At 37.7% G+C, this 27289-nt stretch overlaps 1 protein-coding gene across 16 annotated transcripts in view; it reads left to right on the plus strand.

Moving 5' to 3' along the window:
- Positions 1-25426, plus strand: part of adgrl2a (adhesion G protein-coupled receptor L2a) — a 216985-nt gene extending 191559 nt beyond the window's left edge. For 6 of the 16 annotated variants that reach the window (XM_066692187.1, XM_066692188.1, XM_066692185.1 and 3 more), the window contains 14 exons: positions 714-897; positions 1822-1944; positions 2348-2553; positions 3310-3483; positions 4060-4269; positions 5054-5274; positions 5983-6049; positions 9894-9985; positions 13922-14090; positions 16352-16480; positions 16900-16996; positions 19928-20056; positions 20830-20847; positions 23322-25426. In XM_066692187.1, coding sequence (XP_066548284.1) covers positions 714-897; positions 1822-1944; positions 2348-2553; positions 3310-3483; positions 4060-4269; positions 5054-5274; positions 5983-6049; positions 9894-9985; positions 13922-14090; positions 16352-16480; positions 16900-16996; positions 19928-20056; positions 20830-20847; positions 23322-24076 — 2574 coding nt within the window. In that variant the 3' untranslated portion in view covers positions 24077-25426. Of the gene's footprint in view, positions 1-713; positions 898-1821; positions 1945-2347; positions 2554-3309; positions 3484-4059; positions 4270-5053; positions 5275-5982; positions 6050-9893; positions 9986-13921; positions 14091-16351; positions 16481-16899; positions 16997-19927; positions 20057-20829; positions 20882-22576; positions 22630-23321 lie in introns of all 16 variants that reach the window. The other 10 variants (XM_066692190.1, XM_066692192.1, XM_066692193.1 and 7 more) reach the window with 8 other exon arrangements.
- The last annotated feature ends 1863 nt before the right edge of the window (positions 25427-27289 follow it).

Genomic DNA, 27289 nt, shown 5'->3' on the forward strand with positions numbered 1-27289 from the left:
AATGCTGTCAGCTTTGTATAGAGTGTATTTAGATTTGTTGCTCGAAAATATTACTTCACAGTCTCTCAATGATATCAATCCTCTTACCTATTAATTCATTATTATTTGCATTTGGGAGGTGGGGCTTTGGTAGGGATGGGAGGGTTGCTGTGCATTTTGTCCTGGCAGCTGCCAGATGCAGAAAAGTACAAACATATATAAAAACAATTCAAACCTTGCAGTGAAATTGTATTTGTCAGTGTTTCATGCATTATACATTTTATACTGGGGGAAAAAAAATCCATGTAAAGTATAACATCAATTAATAAAATACATCTGACAGTGGAATTTAAGTCAAGTGTCCCTGTAACAAAAACCTATAGGGAACTAATCTTCTTTTTTTCAGTTCTTCTCCCTTCCTTGTTTTTACATATTTAATTTTCTACTTGAACGCACAGATACACTCGCACAAACTTATTGCCGTTTTTCAATAATGGGGGGAATCTTGTTGGTAACGTTTGCCTTTATTGAGTTTGTTAGCAGCAGTGTCTTTATTTGCATATTGCACGTACAAATTCAGATTTCTTTATGTATATATGTTCATTTCTTATTCTTATTCTTATTATTATTATTATTGGCTTGGACTGCGCCTTCCCTCAATTCTTACTGTACTGAAAGCCTCCCATGTGTTAACAGTCCTGCTCACAAGATTTCTGTTGTTTCGGTGGGTATAGGCAATCGTAGATACGGTTGACAACCTCTTGAGACCAGAAGCCCTGAAGTCCTGGGAAGATATGAACTCCACAGAGCAAACACACGCTGCAACAATGTTACTTGATACCCTGGAAGAAGGAGCGTTTGTCCTTGCTGACAATCTAATGGAACCGGCTATAGTGAAAGTACCCGCTGAGAATATAAGTAAGTGATTTCATTCCCAATAAACAAATAAAAAGCATTTCCTGTAAGCTATATTTCAAGCTTTGTCTACACTTTTTCAATAGCTTCTCAGAAATCATTATCATCATCATTATTATTACTACTGGTATTAGGCGTCCTGGTACTAAGTGTAGTATTCATTGTATATACCTTCTTATTAAGTTTCACGTTGTTTGACTTTTTTTTATCACACTGTAAAAGTGTGTAAAAGGTAGTTTTTTAACACCACAAATCAGCTGTGGGATTGTTGAGAGAGCCAGAGCAAATAGGTGAAGCCACTGGCTGTCTGTCTTTGTCGAAAGTAATATATTTCCCCAAGAAACGTGTGCCAACTTCTAACTGAGATGGAAGGGAATTCATTGATAAATGGGCACTTCTCACCCAGGTAATTTTTCAGATCAAAGAGAATTCAACCTTTCCTTGTATTTAAAACGCCTCCACTTCAAAGGTTTGTTAAATGCTGAGCTCCACGGACAGAAATAAAAGCTGTGAATAAAGCGCTGGTTATATGACCTGGTTACAGGTTTTATGTTTTAAATTGTTATGGTTTTGAGTTCATGACACCTTCCAGTATAAAATGCTTTGTACATTTTTACAAGGTGTAAATAAATACTGGAAGGAAGGTTATAAAATATAATTTGTTATGTTTATATTTTGATAAAGTAAAGCAAAGATCTGTTTTATAAATGTTCATCAAACAATACATTGTGTGCCAAATTTGCCAATCTTGAGATCCTACTTGTTATAGACACCAATGTTATTTTTAGCCTTTTGTATATTTATATGAATTCTCTATTATTTTAAATTAATAGGTTTGGGGTCCTATATTTAGGGCTTTTAAGATTAACAACTTCAATGTGATAATTACTTAACTGTACGTTTTATATTACTTCCCTCTCCCTCCAGTCCTGGACGTGTATGTTCTCAGCACAGATGGTCAGGTGCAAGATTTCAAATTTCCCCAGACCAGTAAGGGCGGGATCTCAATCCAGCTGTCTTCTAACACTGTCAAACTTAACAGTCGAAATGGTAAGCCATAGACACACAGATCATTGCCTTTTTTGTTTTACAGGCAGTGCTTTGGGTTTCGCCACAAGACTGTTTTTCTTTTGTAATGTTTGGTTTTGACTTTTGGTCCGTAATCTTTACATGGACATTTGGTTGCCGATGAATGAAGAATGTCAAATAAGATACAGCTTGCATAGACGCTTGTGAAACCTGACAATACCCTGTGATTAGTTATCAACACGTTTTAAAAGATTGCCGTAAATGACTAGTACTTCGAACAAAAGCTGTGACAGTTCCTACTCAAATTGAAATTCCTTACTTAAGGTGTGTGTGTTTTTCACTACCTTTGTAGCTGTATTTATTTTGTAAAGCCTTATGAATGAATATGTACTGAGGAGATTGATTGTTTTTCTTCTATTTACAGGTGTTGCCAAGTTGGTATTCATTCTTTACAAGCGTTTGGGACAGTTTCTCACTACAGAGAATGCCACAATAAAATTGGGCAACGAGGCCAGTGGTCGAAACCATTCAGTGGCTGTTAACTCACACATCATCGCAGCATCCATCAATAAGGAGTCGAGTCGTGTGTTTATCACGGATCCTGTGATTTTTACCCTGGAACATATCGATGTGAGTCCTCCTGATAAATTAATGGAGAGGTCATAAAATCAGTGGGAAAGAACAGCAAGGCAGACAGAATCCCTCCATTTGAATTGTAAATGCCTGGCTGGGTCACAGAAGAGTTTATTTAAGTCAATGAACATAAAATTAAATAAGTCTGCATCGGTGGTTATTAGAACTTAAGTGAATTCTTAATGAAAACTAATTCTTTAATCAACATTAGGATGTAAATGATGCCATTCTCTTTTATAGTGGAAAATTAACTCCTAGATTAGCCATAGAATGCAAGATAAAATTGCTTGTGGTCCAATTATCTTCCTTCTCTAAAGTTATCAAGAGGAATCCCACAGGGTCTGGGTTGATTTTGTATCGTCTAAAAGCAACATTGCAGCTACAAAGAAATGCCATCAAATAATCAACTACTGCTTAAAGAAACTCGGATAATCAGTGGGGCGAGGGATAGACATAGTTTGTCAAGTATTTTATTGATAATTAAAGACAAGCACAGAAGTGTAAAAGAGTTTTATTGCAAGAAAGGAACACTTTTCTTCTCATTGTAATTACAATTGGAAAACCAGAAAAGTATAATTATAATAAATATGGGGTTCTGTTGTTGTTTTTTTAATCGTATTCTTTTCATTTGTTTTTTGCTTGTTTTATTTTCAGTTAACAGTTTTTCTTCAAGGTTTTATTCATATTGTCAAGTATTCATTTTGAAAGCAATTCTCAATCTGAGTTTTTTTTTGTGTTCTTGTCCCCCCACAGACCGAACAATACTTTAACTCAAACTGCTCATTTTGGAACTATTCGGAGAGGAGCATGATGGGATATTGGTCTACTCAAGGCTGTAGACTTGTGGATGCCAATAAAACACACACGACTTGCGCTTGTAGCCACCTGACCAATTTTGCAATTTTGATGGCGCACAGGGAAGTGGTGGTGAGTAAACGCTTTATTTTGTTGCTTCTATCCCTTCCTTTTATTTTCCTCGCCCAAGGTAGATTTATAGACAGAGCCAAGAACCATTTGTCGCGTTTCTATCCTTGTTTTATTAACCTGGCCAGCAGCTTTGAAAGTGTTTGAGGAAGTGATTTCTGTGCGACTCCTCACCCCCTTTGAGAAAAGACACCGAACATATACGTGTTTTATTAAACCTCCAAGTACAATTGTCAAGAGCCATCCTGTAATTTCCCACCATTTCCTTTGGAACAAGTTTGACGTGGGTTAAAAAAAAAAAAAAAAAAGATTAATATCGCTGAAACACAAACCAGGGGCTGGCTGAAAACTGAGGTAGGATACAGGAAGACCGGCCATCCTCCCAGGCATTAATCACACTTTGCTGATGGGCTTAGCCAGTGATTGATGGCCATTGAGCATTTATTTTCATGTGTCACCTATAAAATAAAACCGTAATTTTCCAGACACTACCTGCTGGAATGATGTATGGCAGCATCCCAGTTCCTCTATTTGTATTGATAAACAGGCGTATTAATTTGCTCCATTCTTCATTTCCAGGACAAAGATGGAGTGCACGAGTTGCTTCTAACTGTCATCACCAGGGTGGGGATAGTCGTCTCTCTGGTTTGCCTGGCCATCAGCATCTTCACCTTCTGCTTCTTCCGGGGCTTGCAGAGTGATCGCAACACCATCCACAAGAACCTGTGCATCAATCTCTTCATCGCCGAGCTAATTTTCCTGATTGGCATCGATATGACCGAACCCAGGGTAAGCCCAGAGATCTCTGTATTGTATTCCTGCTTCACAGGAAATTGATGCGAGTTTAAACATGACACTGCCATCAACTTCCCGTGTAATATACTGACACGGCACGGTTAAGGCAGGACCGTAGTAAAGACTCAAAAGACAAGTAGGCAACATTGTCTAGCCAAAATTAAATGTGCTACCTCAAATATTTCGGACTGGAGTCAAGTTCCATTTTTGGCAGTTTTGTTCTGTTGTTTCTTTTCCACTCTAACCAAAACTAAAAAAGGTCACTACTCACAAGTTTTACTCAATTATTTATAGCGAATTACTTATCTTATATACCCAAGGTGGATTCTGTCTTTTTTGCCATGCTCTAGTTAGCAGTTAGTTATTGACTCAAAGAGCAAGGATTACAACAGTGTGTAAATCAAGGAAGCAACAAATACTAACCTTGAGACCTTGTGGTTTTCCCTCACTAATACGCCAGACCTTTGTTAAGGCTGCAAACAGCAAGGTCAAATCAAAGCAGGATAAAGTATCATATGGGGATTGTTTTCTTTTTATCCAGAAAGTGTTCTGTCAGATACATATTACTGATCCATTTCTATTAATTAGTAACTTCATTAACAAGAACAACACAGTCAATACATACTGTTAGTGAATTTTCATATGTAGGTAATATATGTAAATATTTATGTTGTCCAAACAACTGGAATGAACACCGTATTACCATATTTGAATTTGAAGTTCTTTTTCGCATTTCAAACTTCTCAAGCATGTTTTTTCTTCTTTTGCTCCCCTCCAGATTGGTTGTTCAATTATCGCAGGGATTTTGCATTTTTTCTTCCTTGCCGCCTTTGCCTGGATGTGTCTAGAAGGCGTGCAACTTTATCTCATGCTGGTCGAGGTTTTTGAAAGTGAATATTCACGAAAAAAGTACTACTATGTTTCTGGCTACCTGGTTCCAGCTATCGTGGTGGGTGTTTCTGCAGCGATCGACTACCGGAGCTATGGGACAGAGAAGGCGTAAGTAAAATCAAAGAGGAAAAAGATAGATATGCAGTAATGAATTCAACTAGGAAAAGGAATTTGAAAAAGTTCCAAAACCAATCATACATATTTAAACCAGGCATCTGATACAGTGCAATTATCCAGTATCATAATTTTACAAATATGCCTTCAAACAATTACCATGAGCTACTTTAAGTGGGCTCTGGAAGAGAAAAAAAAAAAAGTAAAAGTAAATAACATCTTATCCCTCAAATGGATATTACATTTTTAAAAATGTCATCCAAATACCTGACAGGCTTAACACTGTGGTTTGAGCTAATGCTTCATTAATGTATTTTGTTCAAAGACCCTCTGGCAATCTTCTATTTGTAAATGTGCTTTCAAAGAAAAGGCGCGTGGTATTCTATAAAAGCTTTTACACAGATTAATGATTCTGTGTTGGTTAAGCCTCTGTGCATTAAAACTGGGTTGTGTCCTTTCTGCTGAACATAAATGCTAGTGCTAAATGACTTGATTGCTCTGGGTTTTTTTTTTTACTTAAGATTGAACTGTATTACAGTGTTTTTCGGTATTTACAACAAAAATATATAAAATATAACCATAGCAATAGACTTTAGTTGCCATTGCCAAGGCAAGCAGTAGCTCTGGCTTTTTAGAAATGCAAGGAACTTGTGCTAGTGTGTATTTCTGCAACTTTGTATATAATTGTATTTTCTTTTGCAGGTGTTGGCTGAGGGTGGACAATCATTTCATTTGGAGCTTTATAGGACCAGTCACATTCATTATTATGGTAAGATGTGTTTCCTATTTTCTTGTGTGTGAACAATCACACGGAAATAAAGCAGGGTTCTCAGGCTACCCTGATGTTGGCAGGCGGCATCTCAATTGCAACGCAAAGGAGGTTCCTGTGCACAAGGACAGATTGATGAGCTGCAAACGTTTAAACTATAATTGTTGAGTGAAGCTTCCCCTAGTTTTATTCGTTTCTTTCCCCTGCTTATTTATACATTCCACACTGTAGGTGTTCTGCCATTTTGTTGTTGTTTAATCTGCTCAATCTTCGGAAATAGTCAGGGCTAGTGTGTGAGTAAATTGTCCTAAATAGCATGTGCTAAAAGCTGTAAACAATGGTGGTACAGATTAAAAGAGAGAGAATTGTCTGCGAATTATGGACACTTTTTTTGTGTCGATAAAAATAAAACATGTTTCATGTTTTATTTTTTGCAAAACGTATAGTCTAGTTCGTGACTTTGGTTTTTGTCCTCACGGCTATTAATTTTTGAAGAGCCGAGGTGTTTTTGAAATGTGTGTGCGGATGATCTCATTAGATCTTATGACAAATTGTTATTGTTAGTATTTCGGTACAGTTGCATCACATAGATTAAATCCAGTGTGTGTTTGTGCAGTGACCAGGTCTTGCACTGGCATTGATTAGATAAGGTTGTTGTTTTGCCCAATATGTCCTATAATTTGAAAATACTTGTTTAGGTAGGGGGTTGGAGATCCAATGGCCATTTTCTGTTTGGTCAAGGAGTATACAGGTGAAGGAAATATAGTATATCATATTGACTATGGTCTGTCCGAGCGCACTATTATTTACTGGTCGTGACATTATTATCTCCAACTAAATCAGTTAGGCTTAGAACTAAAGGGCCTTGGGGAGTAGTACTCCCTACTTCAAAAAATGAAATGGCAGGTAGCAATCATAGGACAGGTCCTGGGAGTAATTCGTCTATCGTCTATTGCTTTGCCCTCTAATCTCTCACACAGACAGAAGCATAACTGTTCAAAACAATCTTGTCCAAAGTGGAAGGAGGGAAGAGCAATATTTGCCCAGCAGTGTGTTCATTATCTCTTTTATGGTTGTTACCACAAACGCAGTCACCTCCTTGAACCTTTTTGAATGGGTTGAACATTACTTAGGTATCGTTCCTAGCTGCCTCCTATCATGTAATTTAAACTGGCTTGGGCAGTGAGGGTTTATGACATAACATGGCTTTCGTTCAGTAAAGACTATATTACTCTCACTGCCAATGTAGACAATGGTTGTAAACTGCCGTTGTGCACCCTGCTGGCATCGAACTGTTTTCATTGCCAATTAAATATATTGGAGTCAGTCACCAGATTTGTAAATGCCCTCACACTCTATTTAGTTATTTATTTATATGTGTGTTGGAAAAACCTCTACACGGGTGTATTAAAATTTCTCCCGGCACGCTTTTTTAGTCATAGAATAAAATGGGGGGGCGGAGGAAAAGAACAGACAACAGTAGTGTAAGTTATGGTGATAATCGTAATCTATGTTATAGCATTGTATAATATGTCCCACAATGCATCTGAAATAGCGTGCCGTGTCATGGTAAGATATTGGCACGACAGAAGTAGATTAATCTAGTGCCGACTCTCTGTGTGTAACAATTGACAAATGAAGGGTAAGGCACAAAGGTAGGATTTCTCCAGGGAGAGTGGGGGGGGGGGTCTCTTAGAACCTGTGACCCTGGTTCTTTTGCAAATTTACTTTGTCCTTGTCGAAGAGAAACAACCCCTATCTCGCCTTCATTCACTGCAGCTGCCGATCCTGTTTCTAAAACTAACAGAAAGAAACCCCATGCTGTGTAACTTTTGGTTCGAGCCCAAGGTGGTCTTCATGCTCCATGAAAAGTACACACAAAAAAAAAGTGGTGCTTTTTTGGGGGGGGGTTTAAACAGACTAGACTTTTTTCAGCTTCCGCAAAAGTCACCGACTGCCATGCCTCTGGGCAGCAGGGGTTATTATCTCTATGAAAAGGAACATGTAAGTAATGAGTGGTGGGGAACCATTAGTATGCCTGAAATGCTTTAACGAAAGCTTGGATCATGACACGTCGGGAGCTGTTCTTATCATCTGGACAGCTCCATCTGCACCTTTAATATTTAATTCAGTTCATTTGGAGTTCAGCTTGCACACTCACTCAAAAGCCCTCCGCAGTCCCGGGGAGGGATCGGCTTCTGCATGGCTAACAGCAAAGATTTGGAGGAGCGGGGGTAGCTTTAGCGCGGCCTTCGCAAGGTAACAGAAGCTCCAGGGAGGACAAAGAGGGGAAGGAACATGTGCAGTTCAGCTAGGTTACTTCAGAGTAGTGTTTCAGTTCTTCTGTCTCATCGTATCCGTGTCAGCACTGCAGGCTGTGTGAAATGCACTTTAAGCCACTAAACTCATGCAGACGTGATAAAAATGACTGGACTGATGGCTAGAAAACAAAACTCGACATGGGTGTAATCTGTGATCTAAAAGCCCTGGCCTATTTTTATTCCCTTCCCCCACCCTTTTCCTTTCTGCTGATCTTATTGTACAGCAACACCCGTTGATTACGGTAAAGGGTGATATCGATTAACCCGCTGTTCAGACGGCGGTGTAGAGAGGATAGGGGTGGTTGATTGAATGATAAGAAGGAGAGTCTAGCCATCCTGGCTGGCTTTATCTAATTTGATCATCTTTGTTTTGCTTTGTTTTTGGTTTTCGACTTCGGCTGCTTTGTCTTAAACATTTAAATGGAAGACACGAAGGCAAGCAAGTAGATGGGAGGATATTTTCTGTAGCTCAGTGGGGAAGGCATGAAGTGCGCACCATGCAAATATCTTTTCTAGTGTTTTACATTTATACTATGTTTTCAGCTTTTGTGTAGAGTGTTAACTGTTCAAATTTTTTCTGTCGACTGCAAACTCTCCGCATTCTATTATTATATCAGGCTACAAAATAAAATGGGCGTAGAATTCCTTGCACTCCGGTGTCATGGCTACTTAAAATCAACATCATATAAAAGCATTTATAGTGACTGCAGCCTGCCTTTGCTGACCCCTTTTATTTTATACTCTCACTCGCTCTCTGCCTCCCCCCCCCCTCTCTCTCTCTTTCTCTCTCGCTTTGTTTTATACACAGCAGCTTGTATAATTGTTAAGGTTTTCACAGAAACCGGTTGGGTTTCAGAATAAATAAGTTGCAGAGTAAATTATGTTGAGCAGAGCCCAGTAGTCCCCGTTCATCTATCCAGCTTTTATATCTCTAAATCATTGTATTGATTTTAAGGGCAGAATAAATGCCCAGAAAGGCAGCAAGCTGTAACCTTGTCTGAACTTGATATCCATGGCTTGCTTTTTGAAGATTTAATGTGGTATTAAAACGAGGAAGCCAAATTGATGCAAATCCCTTTTGGTTCCCAAAGGAAGAGAGCCTTTCAGTCCATGTGAAGAAATATATTGAATTCCTGAATGCTTTTTATAGTTTGGAAAATGTTATTGTTTTTCCTGGTCCCAGACTTGTATTTATTAGGAACAATTTCAAGGTCTCACGTTTCTCTTTTTTCCTTCCCCCATTGATGGGCTTCGTAGCCATGTTCGCTTTTTTATTTTTTTCGTGTGTCTGCGTTGGATTTAATGCATTTTCATGCTCTTATTGATATAGAATGACACTAAATTTGGCGCCAGTCTGCCCGAGTCGCAGATCGGAGTGGATGTAATATACTTCTCCTTGTACCATCTCGGAGAGAAGACAGGCTTTTTAATCGTTACGGGGGGGGGGGTGTAAAAATCTTTCTTCTTTTGTTCTGACATATATTTACGGATTTTAATTTTGTACTTTTTTTCTGTTTTGACAGCTGAATCTTATCTTCCTGGTTATTACAATGTACAAAATGGTGAAGCACTCGACTTCATTGAAACCGGACTCCAGCAGGTTGGAAAACATTAAGTAAGTGAGGATTTTGTGATGTCCTGATTACTTCACTGATTGAAGACTCTCTTATCTGTGGGGAGTACATGATGTGGTTGCATAGCAACAGCAAATGACAATTAATGACAACATAAACATTCATAACATAGCTGCTTTATTGCTGTCATTTAACATTACAGTTTCTGGGAGTGAAATTTTACATTCAGTGTTTATTCCTTTACTTATTTCATGGATTTAACCTGTTAGATAATTAACCCTGTAATGCCATCACAGGAAGTCTTAAAGCTTCACAGTATTTTATTGTTTATTCAAACCACAGTTTTATGTTATATTCCATGGCTTTTGCATATGAAATTGCTTTGAATACAAGTTCATTACCCTTCTCATGTTAGACTCCATTAGGGCATGTAATCCCTATGTGTACGCCATACTGCTAGGAGTAAAGGAGGAGTTTGTTTTACCTTGGGACCTTGATTTGTAATGTTACTTTTTATTCAACCGCACTAATCTGCTGAGACCGTTGGTACACGGCATGCCACAATTTACTGTAATCTCTGATGCGCATGGCTTGTAACAGGCATGGAATGTATTATGTTAAGTACAAATAGATTGTTTGTAGGGGTTAAAAAGATGTGGATTTCAGTCTGAATCATGCTGGGTCCAGTGACGACAACACTAATTCCTTTTTTTGTTGTTGTTCTGTGTAAGTAACCGCAAAAACTCTGTTGATATGACACAACATTGAAACTCATTCTGGGACATTAATTCATGCATATGCTGAAAAGGTTTTGGGTGGGGTGAGTGAATGGGCTACCATGTATTTCCCAGGGACAAAAAAAAATCTATATGAATTCAAGCAACCAGTTGGAGAAAACTCCACCCCACCCCACCCCCCTCTCAAGCTATGCTTTCAGGTTTTCATTATTTTGTCTTTTTAAACATATTTCAGATTTTTTTTCTATAACATGTGTATTACTTTATACTTTATACTACCCTGTTTCAAACAAACAACACAAATAGTCACAAGGGTGACTATTTGAAGACAAAGTTATCAAACTAACATTTATAAACAAGCAAATGTGTGAAAGCCATTTCAAACACGTTAACAAATTTGCTTGGAAGGATGAAGAAAATTCTGCCTTCTTTCTTAAAAAGGCAGAACATACTTATGTACACCTAATTTTACATATAAATATGTATCTATGTATGTATGTAACCTTTTAGGAATGACTGTCTGCAATGTTTGTTCCCGGGTTCAGACAATGTGTTGCAAATTGTGAACATCAGCATTATAAAATGGGAAATCCATTGTTGTGCAATATGTGTCCTTTGCTAAATGTTCATTTCTTTGTTTCACCTAATTTTAAGATAAAAGTGTGTTTACACATCAGCTGTGAACAATACACTATCTGTATCTAGCACGACCAAAACTATCTGCATTTGGAAAAATATATGTGTTAATTTCCTAAGAGATGGTGAGGGAATAATGTGTAACCACTATTTTATTGTGGGGGGAAAATACTAAAACTAAAGTTTATTTTTCAATTTTTTTTCAATGGGCTGAAAATACTAATTGCAGCTGATTTGTTCCAAATAACTATGATGATTTCAACATGATTGTGCAAACAAAGTTGCTGTGAATTCAGAGACATGCTCAGCCTGACTGTTAATGAGCTTGTTCTTGGTTTATTGCATTGAAAATAAAGAAATGCAAATCAGCTACCGGATGTGATTGAAGCAGTTGAAAAAAAATGTATTCATAGTTTATAGGTATTTATATTTCAAAAATATTGCCTGAATTTGTGTTATGCATTTTATGTCTCTTCATTGACATCTGAGTATTACCTTATTGAATCTGCCACCAGAAAGACAACTTCCTTAAATTGATATTGTTCACTCAATCATTGCACCCCCATAGTGCCTAAAGAAACAATTTTCTTTAATGGAAAAAATCATATTCAAGAAGTTTGTCTAAACCTCATATAAAGAACAAGTAAATTAAATTAATTGCTTAATACTCAGAATGAAGAGACTGCATTATCGTTGATGAGAAATAGCTGGAACGCAGTTGGATCTCTATAAACTGTTTTATAACCAAAGTTTTACTGGATTTATTCCTAGTGTTCTGGCTTGCAGTGACTCCAGTACAACACAAAGGGACTTGTATAGTCTTTCTGAAACATTTATTTGTTTACGCACAGACTAGTTAAGCTAGTTAGTAACAACAATTTAAACTTCAGGAATGGAAACGGGTTAAATAAAAGGCTGGTGAATTTTAGTTTTTAATGTTATTATAAAATGCTGCTAAATATTTCCATCAATTAATTTTTGGTTTATACCAGAGATCAATGCATACAGTGGAAATAGAGTTCACGATCAAATTAAATGTTTGGAAGCTCAGTAAGGTAGAATACGTTTGAAGATTATGTCTCGGTTTCATTCGCTAGGAATAAATCCTTATAACATTAACATTAAAGGTGACCTTTTTTTTTTTTTTTTTTCGAACCTTCAGTCAAGCACCTTGGTGTTGTCCTGTTGTTCATTTTGTCTTCACTGGTCTTCATGAAGACGTGGGAAACACCTTTTTTAGGGCAGGATATTTTGCACAGTGTAATAGCAGCTTCATTGCATGTTGCATGTTGAGAGAGAGAGCTAATCTGTAGCATCTCTCTCTGTTCTCTTCTCTTCTTCTTCTTTCTATCTTCTCATCCACACCAGTAATTACCGTGTTTGTGATGGCTACTATAATACGGATTTACCAGGGTAAGCTTGAACCAACCCTTAACACCTTTTGTGAGACTTCTATTTTTCAAACCTAACTTCTTTTGAAAACATGAAATAAATATATTTAAAAATTGGACTGTCCAATTGATCTTGATTCCAATGTAATATTTATAACTTTAAAAAGATAAAGATATATTTAAAAAGAAATTGATTTGTGTATGTTCAAAATATTGATAAAGAAGAAAGAGCCTGATTCTTACTATCAGCTTTTACCTTTTTTTCCAGTTTTTTTTTCTTTGCTAATTTTAAAAAGCTGTCATAGTTATACTACTTTAAACTGCTTTACTAACCTCCTCTTTGCAATCCTCCTGGTCTAATGTGTGTTTCTCTTTCCTGCTTATGCTTTCTAGCTATGAAGATAATAAGCCATTTATCAAGTAAGATCACTAGAGAGAAGTCCAGTTTGTTCTTGAGCCTGTAGTTTACCCCTTTCTTCATTCTTCCTTTCCTGTTGCTTTAAACTGTCAGTTTCAGGGATGCACATTGTTTGCTGTCTGTTCATCTTCAGTGTTCGTTGTCACCCCCGTTTACTGTTGTGCATCTGATCTCGAAAGGTTTCTGAAGGCTACATAGGGCCTTCAGACACTTTTGCTTCCTTCCCTCTCCTCTAACTATCTCTTTAGCTCCTTAGCCGTCAAACTGAGAAACCTACCCTCAACCAAAAGATGTAATTAACTGGTTGGAGTAAATGAAGCATACTAATGAATAATTATGCACAGTATATGGGAACTTTTTTTTTTTTTCCTCTTATTCTTTTCTTTTCAGTTTTTGCTTGTACATGCAGCCCAATCTCATACAGCATAGCCTGTGTCGACATGATAGTGTGGCATGCAACAGTGTTTTTCCTCACCCATCAGCTCAGAAAACCAAAACCAAAACATGAAAGCTCTATCAAAGTCTACCTCTCCTATATTTTATTATTTTTATTTTTTAATCTCAACCTGTTGTGTTTGAAATGTTGGTTTGTTTGTGATCAAACTCAAGGGTCTGTACTCACAAAGCTTTGGAGTGCCATCGGTGTTGTATGACTTTCTTTTGTTGTTGTCTTTATTGCTGGTGTTTGTTGGTATTGCAGTTTTGGCACCCTAATGCTTTAAGAATACAGGCTTACCCTTTAGATCTTCCGTGTTTTTATTGAAGGTTTTTTTCTCTCTCGTTTGTCTCTTTCAGATCCTGGGTCCTTGGTGCTTTTGCGCTTCTTTGTCTTCTCGGATTGACATGGTCATTTGGGCTTTTTTTTATCAATGAGTCATCGATGGTCATGGCTTACCTTTTCACGATATTTAACGCCTTTCAAGGGATGTTCATCTTTATATTCCACTGCGTCCTTCAAAAGAAGGTAAGCGCACCTGGACAGCATGTTGAAATTTTGGCGGCTGAATGAAAATCCCCCTGGAGAGTAGGCCTATAGCTGCTCTAGAAATGCGGTGGTTTTGTATTCCTGAATTGACATTTCAGGCATTGTGCGGCCGATTTCAATTCCTCAATTCAAATATTTGCTTGGATAGGTAGACCTGAAGGAGAGCTTTTTAATTTACACACGTCTTGTTTTGTACTTAGTGGCATACACTAAAATACATAATAAAGTAAATATGTATCGTCCTTACTTCTTTTACTTTTATAAGAAGTACCACAACGGATGTACAGAGCCTTACATTCACAGTCCAGACTTACATTCATTATCACCTTTTTCAGAATTGATTATTTAAGAATGCTGTTTTCCTGAATTGAACAATAGAGTATTGTGATCCTGAAGCAGATTAATAAAATACAATGCCAAAAAGGAAAATGTAGCTGAAATGTTTATATTGCCATTTTACACCAAAGTATATGTCATGTGACACATTCCCCTTCAGTAAAAATGATGTTTTTCAGAAATAATTGATTCCAGCAGGCACATTAGGTTGTGTTACACACAATACTGTATGTTGGTGCTTAAATCTTTATTGCTTTCATTAAACCTCTGAACCTATTATAAACAGCTTCAGTTAAAGCAGGAGGCATACAAAAATTGACATCTGTTTATAGTGCAATCGACAGATCGCTCTCAGGAACCTTCTTTCAAGCACCATTTTGTCATCAAATATTAATATTTGGGGCCCAACTTGAGCTAGTCTTTTCAACAGTTGTTAAAACTCTTAGTTTATGCTTGAAATTTTAAACATTGTGTGTGTGCATTAATTCCATGAAAAACTGTTTATGCACATGCTATTTTTATGAACTGAAGTTAATTAGGTTTATAAAAGGAGTTCATTCAGTAAGGGTTTTGTCACAGGACTGGCACAGGACTTTTAATGTATTTCCTTACATTTTTTAAGGAAACCAAAAGCAAATCCAATAGTTCCAACACTTTAAAAATCATACTAGTAGTACATTACATACAAATCATTGAGGCCTTTGAAAGTTGGTATGCAAATAAATAAATAAACTCAAATCATAAATGTATTTAATCCTGCTTGAAAGAGTAATGATCCACCAGGGTTGAATAAACAACCAAATCAATTCAGGAAAACAAAAGTTGATGGGCAGATTATTTTTGCTTTGACACAGTGGGAATAACTACAGTGAGGGCTAATTATTTCCCAGTCCTTTATTTGATCCCGGTATTAATCTATACTCAAAGAATTACAGTTAATAATATTAATATGAATAATAATAATCATAATCATAATCATATCAGTGCAAACAGTGAGTCCCCTCCTGTCTTGTCCTTACAAAGCCAGCTGTTAATGGAAAGGATTGTGGGATGCTTAATACTTAGTACTGTACATGATTGCCAGCAGTAATGTTGACTAGGTACCCCAGGGCACAAATTTCATGAGCTGATTTATGCTAAATAGTAAAATGAATTAAGCTGATCAGCCACCATATCGGAGCCGGCATTGAGTTAGCTGTCATCGTGCATTAATTTCGACTGAAGGTTTACATCCAATATTCACACCACTGTTTGGTAAACAAGAACAGCAGCAGGTGTTGCTAAATTAACCAGCAACTGTGTCGTATCCTCTCTGAAACATTATGAATACAATAACAAGAGAGCCGGCGCAAGACGACAAGCCACTACAACCAGCATCCTGTGCTACAATAAAACAAACCTGGGCTTTGTGCTGTGGCCGGGGCTCCTCACATTAATAATAAAGGGTGAGAGAAACAAGGGGGCTGCTCTGAAAGCACGCCGTATGGTTTCAATACTAATGCCTAGACATATAATTTTAACACAAAGTATTCCCAGGCAGCAGCCAATAATACCTGCAGTTATATACACCGGGCCAACTGTAAACCCTTATTTATTAGCAGAGAATTTAGAGAGCCCCATTGAAAATTAGAATCACTCAAAGCACTGCTGTTGTTTATTTGTTTCTTGTTTAGTATTCTCCCGAGTTCAGAAAGGGTCTCCGAGATCAGGAGAGCTTAGTTTCTGCTATTATACACATACCGATCAACGTCTCTTTTGCACAGCAGCTTGTGGAAATGCAGCGACGTGGGACAGATTTAGATGGAATCCGTTTTAAATGCACCAAGCGCGGTCTTCTCTCCAGGGAAGGGCTGGTACATCGCTGTGATGCAGATGCTAATTTTCCCCATTATTTACCTATGCAGGTCCGTAAAGAGTACAGCAAATGTTTCCGGCACTCATATTGCTGTGGTGGATTACCGACAGAGAGCTCCCACAGTTCGTCAAAGGCTTCAACTACAAGGACTAGTGCTCGTTATTCCTCTGGCACACAGGTAAAAGGAAACTGACATGCTTCCTTTAATTAACCTTCTTTCCAGGAAAGCACATTGAGACTAGATTAAATGCAAATCATCCGCAGATACACACTGGATCTATTTTCCATGCTTCTGCTTTGCCTTTTTCTCCCCCCTATGCTTCTGTGTTTTGTCCTAATTTTTGGAGCCCCATTCTATCCATATCCCCTGCGGAGCTTTTAAAGGACAACAACCATGGCCAATTGAACTCTATATTATACTGAATGACAGAATTCATGCCAAATGCAATATGATGATGCTGCAATTGGCTATTAAACTGGGTAGAAACACACACACATATGCGCACACACACAATTCACGATTGTAATGAAAAAGGCCACAGTAAAAATGAGAAGGCCAGGCGATGTCCTAATCAGCATTCTGTGTTTATTGAACAGAGCCGTATTCGGAGAATGTGGAATGACACAGTAAGAAAGCAATCAGAATCTTCCTTTATCTCAGGTGACATCAACAGCACCTCCACCCTTAACCAAGGTCAGTCCCACATTTTTTGTTTTTTCCTTTTCAAGAGAAGTTCTGTTTAAAACGTTCTTAAGCCGGGAGATGGAACGGGTTCATGTATGTGCCTTTCTTCCCCAAATCCCCAAAAGACCCATCTCAGAATGACCTAAAAATCCATTCGCTTGCACAGCATTTCTAGATTCGCAGAATGGAGCGGACGGAGGTTTAAATTTGAACACACACCGTTCACACATTGCCTCTTCAGAGCACGGCCGTGTCTCATTGGCCAGGCAGTGGGAAGAGCGTCCCAAAGCTGCGGCTCTCGCTGTATCAGTCAAGCCCGGGCTTGCCTCTGTAGGCAGTATCCCCTCACAGTAACCTCACACAAAAATAGAACATTGTGTGTTTGATTTTGATAGCAAGGGTCAATCCGGAAAAGCTTGCCTTGCATAGATGATAACAAAAAAAACAAAAACGGAAGATTTCTAAACCTAGTGCGCTCGGCTTGAGTGTGTGCATCAATCAGCTGGCACTGAATGCAAAGTGACTCATTCTATTTATAGGAAATGTTTTTTAAAATGATTTCATATATTATTTAGTCGTGGCATAAATATGCTGATGAGTAGATGATGTTCAACTCTCAGTGACCTCCACCGGTTGGAGCAGGTCGTTCAGCTTTACTGCGCCGGCACACTTTAAAATAGTTTGGCCAAGCATGCGGAAGCAGGAAAGGTTAAAGCGAAACAGGTTCGTTTTTCGCTTCCAGAGCTTCTGGAAACTGATTGATTGAAGTAGACGTTCTGGTCGGTGCTTCAGAAGGTTATAGGAACAAAATGGCCCACTGTCTTAGTGAGCCATGCCGCCTTAACTAAAGCACAGGACGAAGCGCAGCCGAGTCAGCAGGAGGGTGATATCATTGTGAATTTGATATCATGGGACAGTAAATGGATTGAAATTAAGCGAATGAAAATTGTTGCGCTATGAAAAAAATAAAAATCCTAGTGGTTTTTGATTTCACAAAATTGCTTTATGTTCTATGGGGAGCTGCAGCCGTAATATCTGAGGGAAGGCCCTGGGAATGGCATTTAGCTGAGGGAGGTCTGGAGTTGCACACACAGAAGCATGCTGGCAACAATAATAAGGACAGGATTTAAACAGATAAGACTGATTTGTTTTAAATGGCTCGTTGATATTTAAAAACCTAACGATCCTGTTAAAAGGGAACAAGGCGAGGCAGCCTGGTTGACTGGCGACTGCTACGGAAAATTTGAACTGCACGATTCTCTCGAACGGCTTGAATTATGAATCGGTGCTCCAAACTTTAGATTTATGCAGCCCAGCCAAGAACATGCTTTTTCCTGAAGGTCCTCCGTCGTATTTCTTCTCATAATTAAATGTAGCTGTATCTTTCCTATTAGCCAGGATTCTTGCGCCAAAGGAAAAAACGCTTAAAAAGCTTTAGTTGACATACCAAAGACTAAGGTATGACTCTGGTTATGAGAACCAGAGTCTTTGCTGACAAATTATGGCTCCAAAAAGACTCAAAAAAATATCCCAGTTTATTTTCAAAATGTAATTTCAAACAATTCATAGATCTTTGAGTTTATATCTCTAAATCATCTGGTTCTTATGTAACCAGTCTGGAGGCAAGCTAAATATATTGTCTTCCATATTTTAAAGTCCCAAATTGAAAAGCTGCCAAATTGAAAATTCTCCTGTCCTTTTTCTTTTGACTAAAATGATGTTTTGTACAGCATTTTCTTTTCTTTTCATGCTGTCAAGGCACATTTCAGTGCACATTTTCCAAACGATCCTCTCGAAGACCTTGCTTTGCTCTGCCCGGCTAAATTCTAACTCGACTGTTCTGGCAACCTTGGGATGATAATTGGAAATCTAGTTGAACAGCAATTTCACGTGAATTAGCAAATGCCATTCTTAGCAGGTGTTTACCGAAGGGGATTCAGTCCACACCTGTGAATCAATGAAACGCAGTCGAATTCTCTTCTATTACTATTAGATACACAAACAGAATTAAAGTTGCCAAAGATTAATGCAAATTATGTTAACCTGCTGGTCCAATGACATATACAGTGTAGGTTTGAAGTGAAAGTTGACAGGCTGCACATATATTCGGCCTTAAAGACAGTCATTTGTTCTAATTGCTATTGAAATGTTTTCAAATATTTAATGCATATCAATTAAAGTGCCCAACTGGTCAGGTGACATGGGAACATATTACTCAATTAGTCTCAGATAATTAAGACATGAGGGTCTTTCCCCTATTATGTTCACACACCTACCTGAGGGCTCTCCCAACTGATGGTATCACATGCAAAATCCATCAAAATGATTCAGTAGACGAATCAAAAGGACTCGAAGACAATTGATGGCTTTGTTTCCCTCACACACATGCAAAAAGTGCCAATTATGTATTTTTGCGAATTCCTTGGTAAATCTGGCGTGTTAATTTCACCCCATCTGTCTGACCAGTTGGACACTTTTGTTTCAAGCTGATGAATGTTATATTGGAGGGTGGGGGGGTTGGGGGATGGGGGGGATTTTCAAATGATACAATTGCCACCAAACATAATCTGGGTTCCAACAGCTAAAATATTCACCTATGAAAATGACTTTGAAAACAGAACATTCTCACATGCTCCTAAGCATTGCCTCAATTCAGTGACAGGCAGGCATTTTATGGTCCTAATTGGTCCTAATCCATGTTCTTCCCAAATCCACTTTAGAACTAAAACCTCACCTGAGCATTAATGAGCGAATACTTAAAATAATCACTTGTTATGACTGACAAAATGTGGATAATCCAGCCGAAATATTGCCTGCAATGGGAGAGAGTAACAGAAGGCAGCCTTTCTTGCTAAACTCTGCACACGGGAAACTTTCACTTTACAACCTGCAGTGTAGATGTGGAAAACTTATCTGTCTTCTTCTGTCTCACTGCTCCAGGGATGACGGGCAATTATCTACTAACAAACCCTCTTCTTCGACCGCACGCCACTAACAACCCTTATAACACCTTGCTTGCTGAAACGGTTGTATGTAACGCCCCTTCAGCGCCAGTGTTTAACTCACCAGGTGTGCTTACTTAACACTTCACAATCGATATCTGTTATTTTTAAATATTCTGTTGTGGTTATTTTAAACATTGATGTACTGATGCCTAATTATAGTATCAAGAGTAGAATTTGCTGTAGTATCCCTTTCCATATTTTCAATTTCCTATTATTATTATTATTATTATTATTATTATTATTATTATTATTATTATTATTTGTCTTACATTCTGTTATTAATTGTACTAAATTTGGGAAAGAGATACTACACTGTCTTTCTTGATGAAAGTGTTTAAAGCTGCATTATAGTAACATTAACTTGACAGTTGAACTTGTTGTTGGGATAAAAAGTGCTTGCATTTATTTGATTGCTATATGTAAAGACTGTTACATGTTTGCTGTATGGGGGGGCATGTTTCCTTGAATTTAGAGGCTTTATCTTACAGCACAAACAAACTGAATGCACTTCCTACAGCTTATGAGAGCAAGTCATTTTTACCAGAGGGCATTTTTGTAGTATAGTGCAGCTTTAATGTTATGTATAGCGCTTAGCTGATACGAATAAAAGAAGGTAAAATACTTCACATCGTACAGCACAATAATTGACAGCAATTTGACACCCAAATTCAAAGCTACATCCTTATGCTGTCAAATATGAATAAGAACATTTTTCTTAAAGTATTTTAATTGGGGGATTGTAAATAGACAAAAATGACATTTTATCTGAAACAAAATGGTTTGGAAATTGCATTGTCATTACCTTATTTTTTGCTTTCTCCTTATGCTTTCCTCTAGTGACCTACAGAGAGACAAGTATGGGAGTAAAACTTAACTTTGCCTATCAAATGTAAATTTTTCAGCATGATTATTAAAAAGAAACACACAAATAACCGGCATAATTGGTGGTTTAGTTCAGGTCATGATGTACACTCAGTGGGCAAGTGGTTCACAAAGTTCACACCCGGAAGGCACAAATTTTAATTTAACATGCCATCACTGTTTCCCAACAGAATCGCTAAATTGATATCCAATTTAATTCTAGATGTAGATTAGAGTTTACTATTCGTCTGCAAAACAAATCCTTATGAATTAACATTAACAAAAAAAAATCACAGCCTGCAGTGCAGTTTTTTTCTGCTGTATCCAAAACAGAACAGACAAATCAGACTGCTAAGGGAAGAGAGCTCTAACAATGTGCTTGCATTGACACCATTTCTAGCAGTTGCTCAAGGCTACTGAATGTCTGATTTCAATACAGCTTCAATAGGCTTGTCATGATGGGCCTGGCTTTTCAAGACGCCTGCATAAAAAATAACAACAACAGCTGTACAAATGATTAAAGCTGCAGTCTAACATACATGCAATTTCTTCTTCAATACCAAACCATAATACAAGAAATCACTTTCAATACATATGTATAAACCATATGGAATAATTTGACAACATTTATATCTGAACCGTGAGAGTATTTAAAGAAATGTTCTTTAATAATGCATAGCAGAAAATGCAATATGATTTCGGGAACCTGCACTTTCAGTTCAATACTTTACCGATACATCTGCATTTAATATGTGCTTATGCTAGGGATTTTTCTTTTCTTTTTTCTCATTATGATAAACTGCAGCTTTAGTCGTGACACAGCGTTGATTCAAATCAAATTCAAAAAGAGAAGGAACAGGTGTTTCCACAGTTGCTGAACACTGTTCCTTCTAGCCTTTGCAAGAAACGCAGCAGTCTCACAGTGGTCAGTTTCATTCCAGTCACATCAATCCCTCCTTTCTCCAGACATACCTGTCTGGATGAAAATTATTTTATGGCAATGCATAAACAAATGCTATGATCTTCACAGTAGCAGCTGTTCATAATCTTTATTTTTTTTACCCCCCTACCCTTTTCATTTTTTTCCTCTTGCTGATAAGCACTGTGATGTCTATTTTACATGTTTGTGTTTCGTACAAAAGAAGAATTTCTTATCTCAACAACAGCATGTCACCATAAAATACCCATTTCTCTTAATCTCTCTTTCATATCTCCAGCAGAATTTTTACTTTTATCTGTCATTTCTGCCATGGTTGAGCAATGTCGGCCATGGTTGATACTCTCCTCCCATTCCACAGCTAATATTTATTCTTTCGTCTGATTTTCCTGTGACCCGTGTTTACAGAGATTCCTAACATTTCTGCATCTGACCTCCCCGGCCATGGCTTTCACGGGCCGCACTTGTAATAACTGGGGCCATTCAGAACTGTCACTGTGACTGATGCAAGCTGCAGGGCTGTGGGCTAACATCGACCTTTCAAAGCCTGGGGCGGCGACTGCCAGAGAGAAATTGTAAAAGCACACACATAAACTCCTCATAAAAAAAAAAAAAGGACGCAAAGAAAAAACAAGCAAAGCGGGAAAGACAAAAAAAACAAGCTATGATTGCTCGTTATTTTAATTTGCTGAACCCTTGCTCTGACTAAGTTGCTAAGATTTTATTTTTTTCAGTGATTCTTCATCTTGTTTACAATAAATCATTTTACTTTCTTTTGTACATCAGCTACTCTTAGGCCAGATAGCCTGAGCAGACAGACATGATGTGAGTTGTCCAAAGTGAGTCATTTCACCTGCTGTCTATCATGATGTCGGATGGTGCTTGTGGGCCCCTGTAGTGCGAGAGATGGCTGTCCTTGTTTAACATGATTCTTTTTTTGTATTTGTTCATTTTTTCCCCCCCATCCTTTTTTTCCTCATTTCCACGAAAGGAGTTACTAGAACTTCTGTTAATGTAGTAGCTTGCCAGTTTGTGGCTACACATTTGTACATTTACCTATACTTTGTGTACGTGATTTTATTTCTTGTTTTTTTAATTTTATTTTAGTGTTGTTTAGGACAAAAGTCTGCGTTTTGTCTTTATTTTAGAAAGGGCAGAGGGCTGGGTAATGTCAGTGTTAAAATAGCATTGTATTTTATAATGAGGGTGGGGAAAGGGAATACAAAATTACTTATGGAAACTAGAAACTAAAATGAATCAATTATAAAGTGAATTGATATTTCATACTTGACTGTAGGGAGATTTCCATCTTCCTATTCTTCTAAAACAAACAAAAATGGTTGCAATGAAGTTTCCATAAGGTTATAGTTATGGGATTCCTATTGTTATAAAATCGTTATAAAACATGAATTAAAAAAAGTTGACAGTTTTGTCCTGAACAGCATTAAATAATAGTTATTATAATTATTTTGTTTTTGGGCGAGGCGTGTCGTTGCTAATGTAAAATCCCTCACATGTTCTCTCATTCCAGGACATTCACTGAACAATGCCAGGGATACAAGTGCAATGGATACTCTACCGCTAAATGGTAATTTTAACAATAGTTATTCGCTTCGCAATGGGGACTACAGTGACAGCGTGCAGGTGGTGGATTGCGGCCTCAGCCTCGACGATGCAGCCTTTGAAAAGATGATCATTTCCGAGCTGGTGCACAACAACCTCAGGGCCTGCAGCAAGAACCACAACATTGAGAGAACTCCTTCTACCAAAGTGGCCGTGGGTGGGAGCAGCAGCGAAGATGACGCCATCGTGGCAGACGCCTCATCTTTGGTGCACGGCGACAACCCCGGACTGGAGCTGCACCACAAGGAGCTGGAGGCCCCTCTCATCCCCCAACGGACTCACTCGCTTCTGTACCACCCGCAGAAGAAAGTGAAGACCGAGGGGACGGACAGCTACGTCTCCCAGCTCACTGCGGAGGCTGAGGACAACCTGCAGTCCCCAAACAGAGACTCACTTTACACTAGTATGCCTAACCTAAGAGACTCTCCCTACCCTGAGAGCAGCCCGGATGTGGAAGAAGACCTGTCTCCTTCGAAAAGGAGCGAGAGCGAGGATATTTACTACAAGAGCATGCCTAATCTGGGAGCAGGTAACCAGCTTCAGGCCTACTACCAGATTAGCAGAGGCAATAGTGACGGATATATTATTCCTATTAACAAAGAAGGCTGTATCCCTGAGGGGGATGTGAGGGAAGGACAGATGCAGTTGGTGACAAGCCTTTAAAATGTATTTAAATAAACTTTGCCCCCTTCTCCTTACCCTTCCCTCCCCCCCTCTGCCGACACGCTCTCCTCCTCCTCTGGAAGACATGTCACAGGTGGTGCTCGGAAATTTCAAACATGGGCCTGGCAATCTTTACCCTCATTTTCACAGACAGACCGCGGCACACAGTGATCAAAGTGCGCCGGTATCTGCATCTCTGTGAAGTTTTTAGACAGACTCTGTATATAACATGCAGAATCGAAAAGAAGTTTTTTTTTTCAAAGACAAACCAACTATGTATTTCAATGTGCTGCTGCTGTTGAACAACTCAAAGAGAAAAGACAAAAAAAAAGTACTGGCCATTCCATTCCAGCAGTTTCTGAGTAAAAGGTTGTACATATGGTTACATCATCCTTGTCAAAGCCTGCTTTGTATTATATACACAAGCAGGCTCTGGGATCCGGACTGGAACTATTGGACTGTTCTGACATATTCCTCAAGTGACTTTCTGAAATTAAGGAATATAGAGGTCCTGGATCATTTGATAAAACAGTCATTTCCATCACGATGAAGATTGGAACGTATAACCACTAGCAATCAAGCCACAGGCCTTATATTTTCTCAATTGTACATTGAACTGTTCTCAAGATTAATGGCTAAAGAAAATATATTTTGTTGTATTGCTAGTGTAAAATAAAAATTCATGACAACCATAAATATAAAAAAAAGACATTTTAAAGAAAATTTTAAAGAGTTTGAAGAGACTAATGTGTAAAAGTTGCACATATGTTATAAAATGTGTTTATTCTTCTTACACTTCATTCATTGTAGTACGTTTGAACAATAAAAAAAAATCAACAAAAAACAAGGTCAACCCATATTCACTTTTTCCACTTGTAAACAGTGTTTTGCTTACATATAAATTATAAATCTTGTCCTTCAAAATGAGTCTGAATTTCATATTGCCAAAATAATTTTATCTTAGTTTAGGTGGAAATGATCCCCCTGTTTAAGCCAATAAAAGCCATGCCTTGCACAAATTTGGTGTAAATTAGATAATAATGAAATCTCGTTTACTGTAAAATACTTGACAGAATAATGGGCACTAGGCACTTGAGACCAACCTTTTGAAATAAACTAGGTTTTTATCCTTTGAAGAAATACATTTCAGCTGATTGGATTTGGACATTTATTTATTTATGGATTTCAAAATCAACAAAAGGGTCGGATAAGTTGTGTAAATTCTCTCAGCACTGGTATGCTTATTTCATTATTTTGTGTAAACATGTTATTAAAGAGCCCATCACTAATAACTGATGTAAAGTTCAACACTTGTTTGACAGTAAATAAATGTGAGATTTTTTTTTCAAATGCTTGCTAGTCACATTATTACATATTTGTGTGTATGTGTGTGTATATAAATTAAGCGTGGGATTGTTCTGGGCCAAAAGAAAATGTCTGTCGACTCATACACCAATTAGATACTGTGTCCTCAAGGGGAATGCAGTCCTCCTCTTCTTCTGTATAATTGTTGTGTGTGTGTGTGTGTTTTCATTATTATTTAACAGAGTCAAATGTGTTAATGTGACAAAAACCAAACGGCAAAGCCATCCAGGTGGCAAAAATGTCTCTCAATCTGAAATCATGTAGCGTTATAAGAAAGAACGTTACACGTAAGAGCAGACCTCTGGGGCCGCCATGCTTGTTCAATTCTTGGGAGTCTATTGATCCTTAATTGATATGATTCAGCTTTCTCAACATGTCTCAGATTCCACTTGAGTGCAGAGTCCTCAGGAATTCGTGCCTTATAGAGAGCCAATACTTCAGACCGAGATGTAAATAATAATAAAGATACAATACTAATGAAAATAAGGGGGGAAAGCTGTAATAATTGTTTGGCACTGAAATCAATTGAAATTGATTGATGGAAAAAAATCCCTGGTGCTCCTAATAGCATCACACGGGTATAAAAAAAATATATAAAAATAGGATAGAGCTACTGTTGAGCTTGTGATTTATATGCTACATTGATTTGTCTGCTATTGATGTACACTCTTCTGCTGATGCAGGTAGATAGAACATCACTTTAGATTTTGCTCAGTATTTGTACATTGTACTGTGCATTACAGGTTTTGATTTGTATAGGTTTGCTGATGCACACACTGATTGAAACCTGAAGAACATGCTAATGAATCAGTGTATCAGAGTATAGCCAGTCTTGTTCACTGAGTTCTGATCAGGCTTAGTGCTCATAAAACACATTATTATATATATATATATATATATATATATATATATATATATATATCCAGTCATGTTGTTTGCATCACAAACTTGTTTTGTGCACTATTTGTACACAGCATAAAGTTAGGATCTTAATGTATTTATATCTTTGGTCTTCTTGCGATTGGAATTTTATATATATTGAGATGGATGGGTGTTTATAACTGTGATAGCTGTTTCAAATATAACATTTATTGCTTTCCTGGAATACATAAATATATACAATGTTCTCATTCTAACATTTATTCAAATTCACATACAGCAAACCCCTTTAGGGTCTGGTTTGTACATGCATTTTGCGTGACAAAAAGTGAACATATTTAGTTATCTACATTTCTGTGAATGTGTAATATGCTTTAAAGGGGATGAACTACTCTGTTGTCTTTCTGTGAGAATAAATTGCTACTCTTTTTCCATCCTGTACAGAGAACTGTCAGGAAATCCTGTAATGTCTGCCCCCTTTTATTATTTTTTGTATTAAAACTTTTGAGGAAATCACATTTCTAGTTACTCCTTCTCAATATATTTCCTTTTAAATATCTTGCCTTTTTATCTCATGTTCTAATGAGACTATTGATGCATACAAAAAAATACTTTATAATAAAATAGGGTGTAAGTAATAATAAAAAAAGATTCCATGCGCTTATCACGACTGCTTTAAAACCCGTTAAACATTTGTTGTTGATGTTAACTGACGCATATTGATTTGGAGTGAAATGTTCAGGTGCTTCAAAGTGTTTGCAGGCGGTCAGTTAGGCATTTCTTGAATAAACACAGTGAGAGCGTGGAAACATTACAGTGTTTGATACTCAATGGTTAGAGAAATGCCAAAGAAAGATTAGAGAAAAAATGAGGTATTTCTGATGTATTTTATGGTGGGACATAAGCAACAGATGTCTATGTTTAGGCTACATACCATTACTTTGTGGCACCACCCTTTTCCTTATACAA

Source organism: Amia ocellicauda, chromosome 19 (assembly GCF_036373705.1).
Source record: "Amia ocellicauda isolate fAmiCal2 chromosome 19, fAmiCal2.hap1, whole genome shotgun sequence".
NCBI lineage: Eukaryota > Metazoa > Chordata > Actinopteri > Amiiformes > Amiidae > Amia > Amia ocellicauda.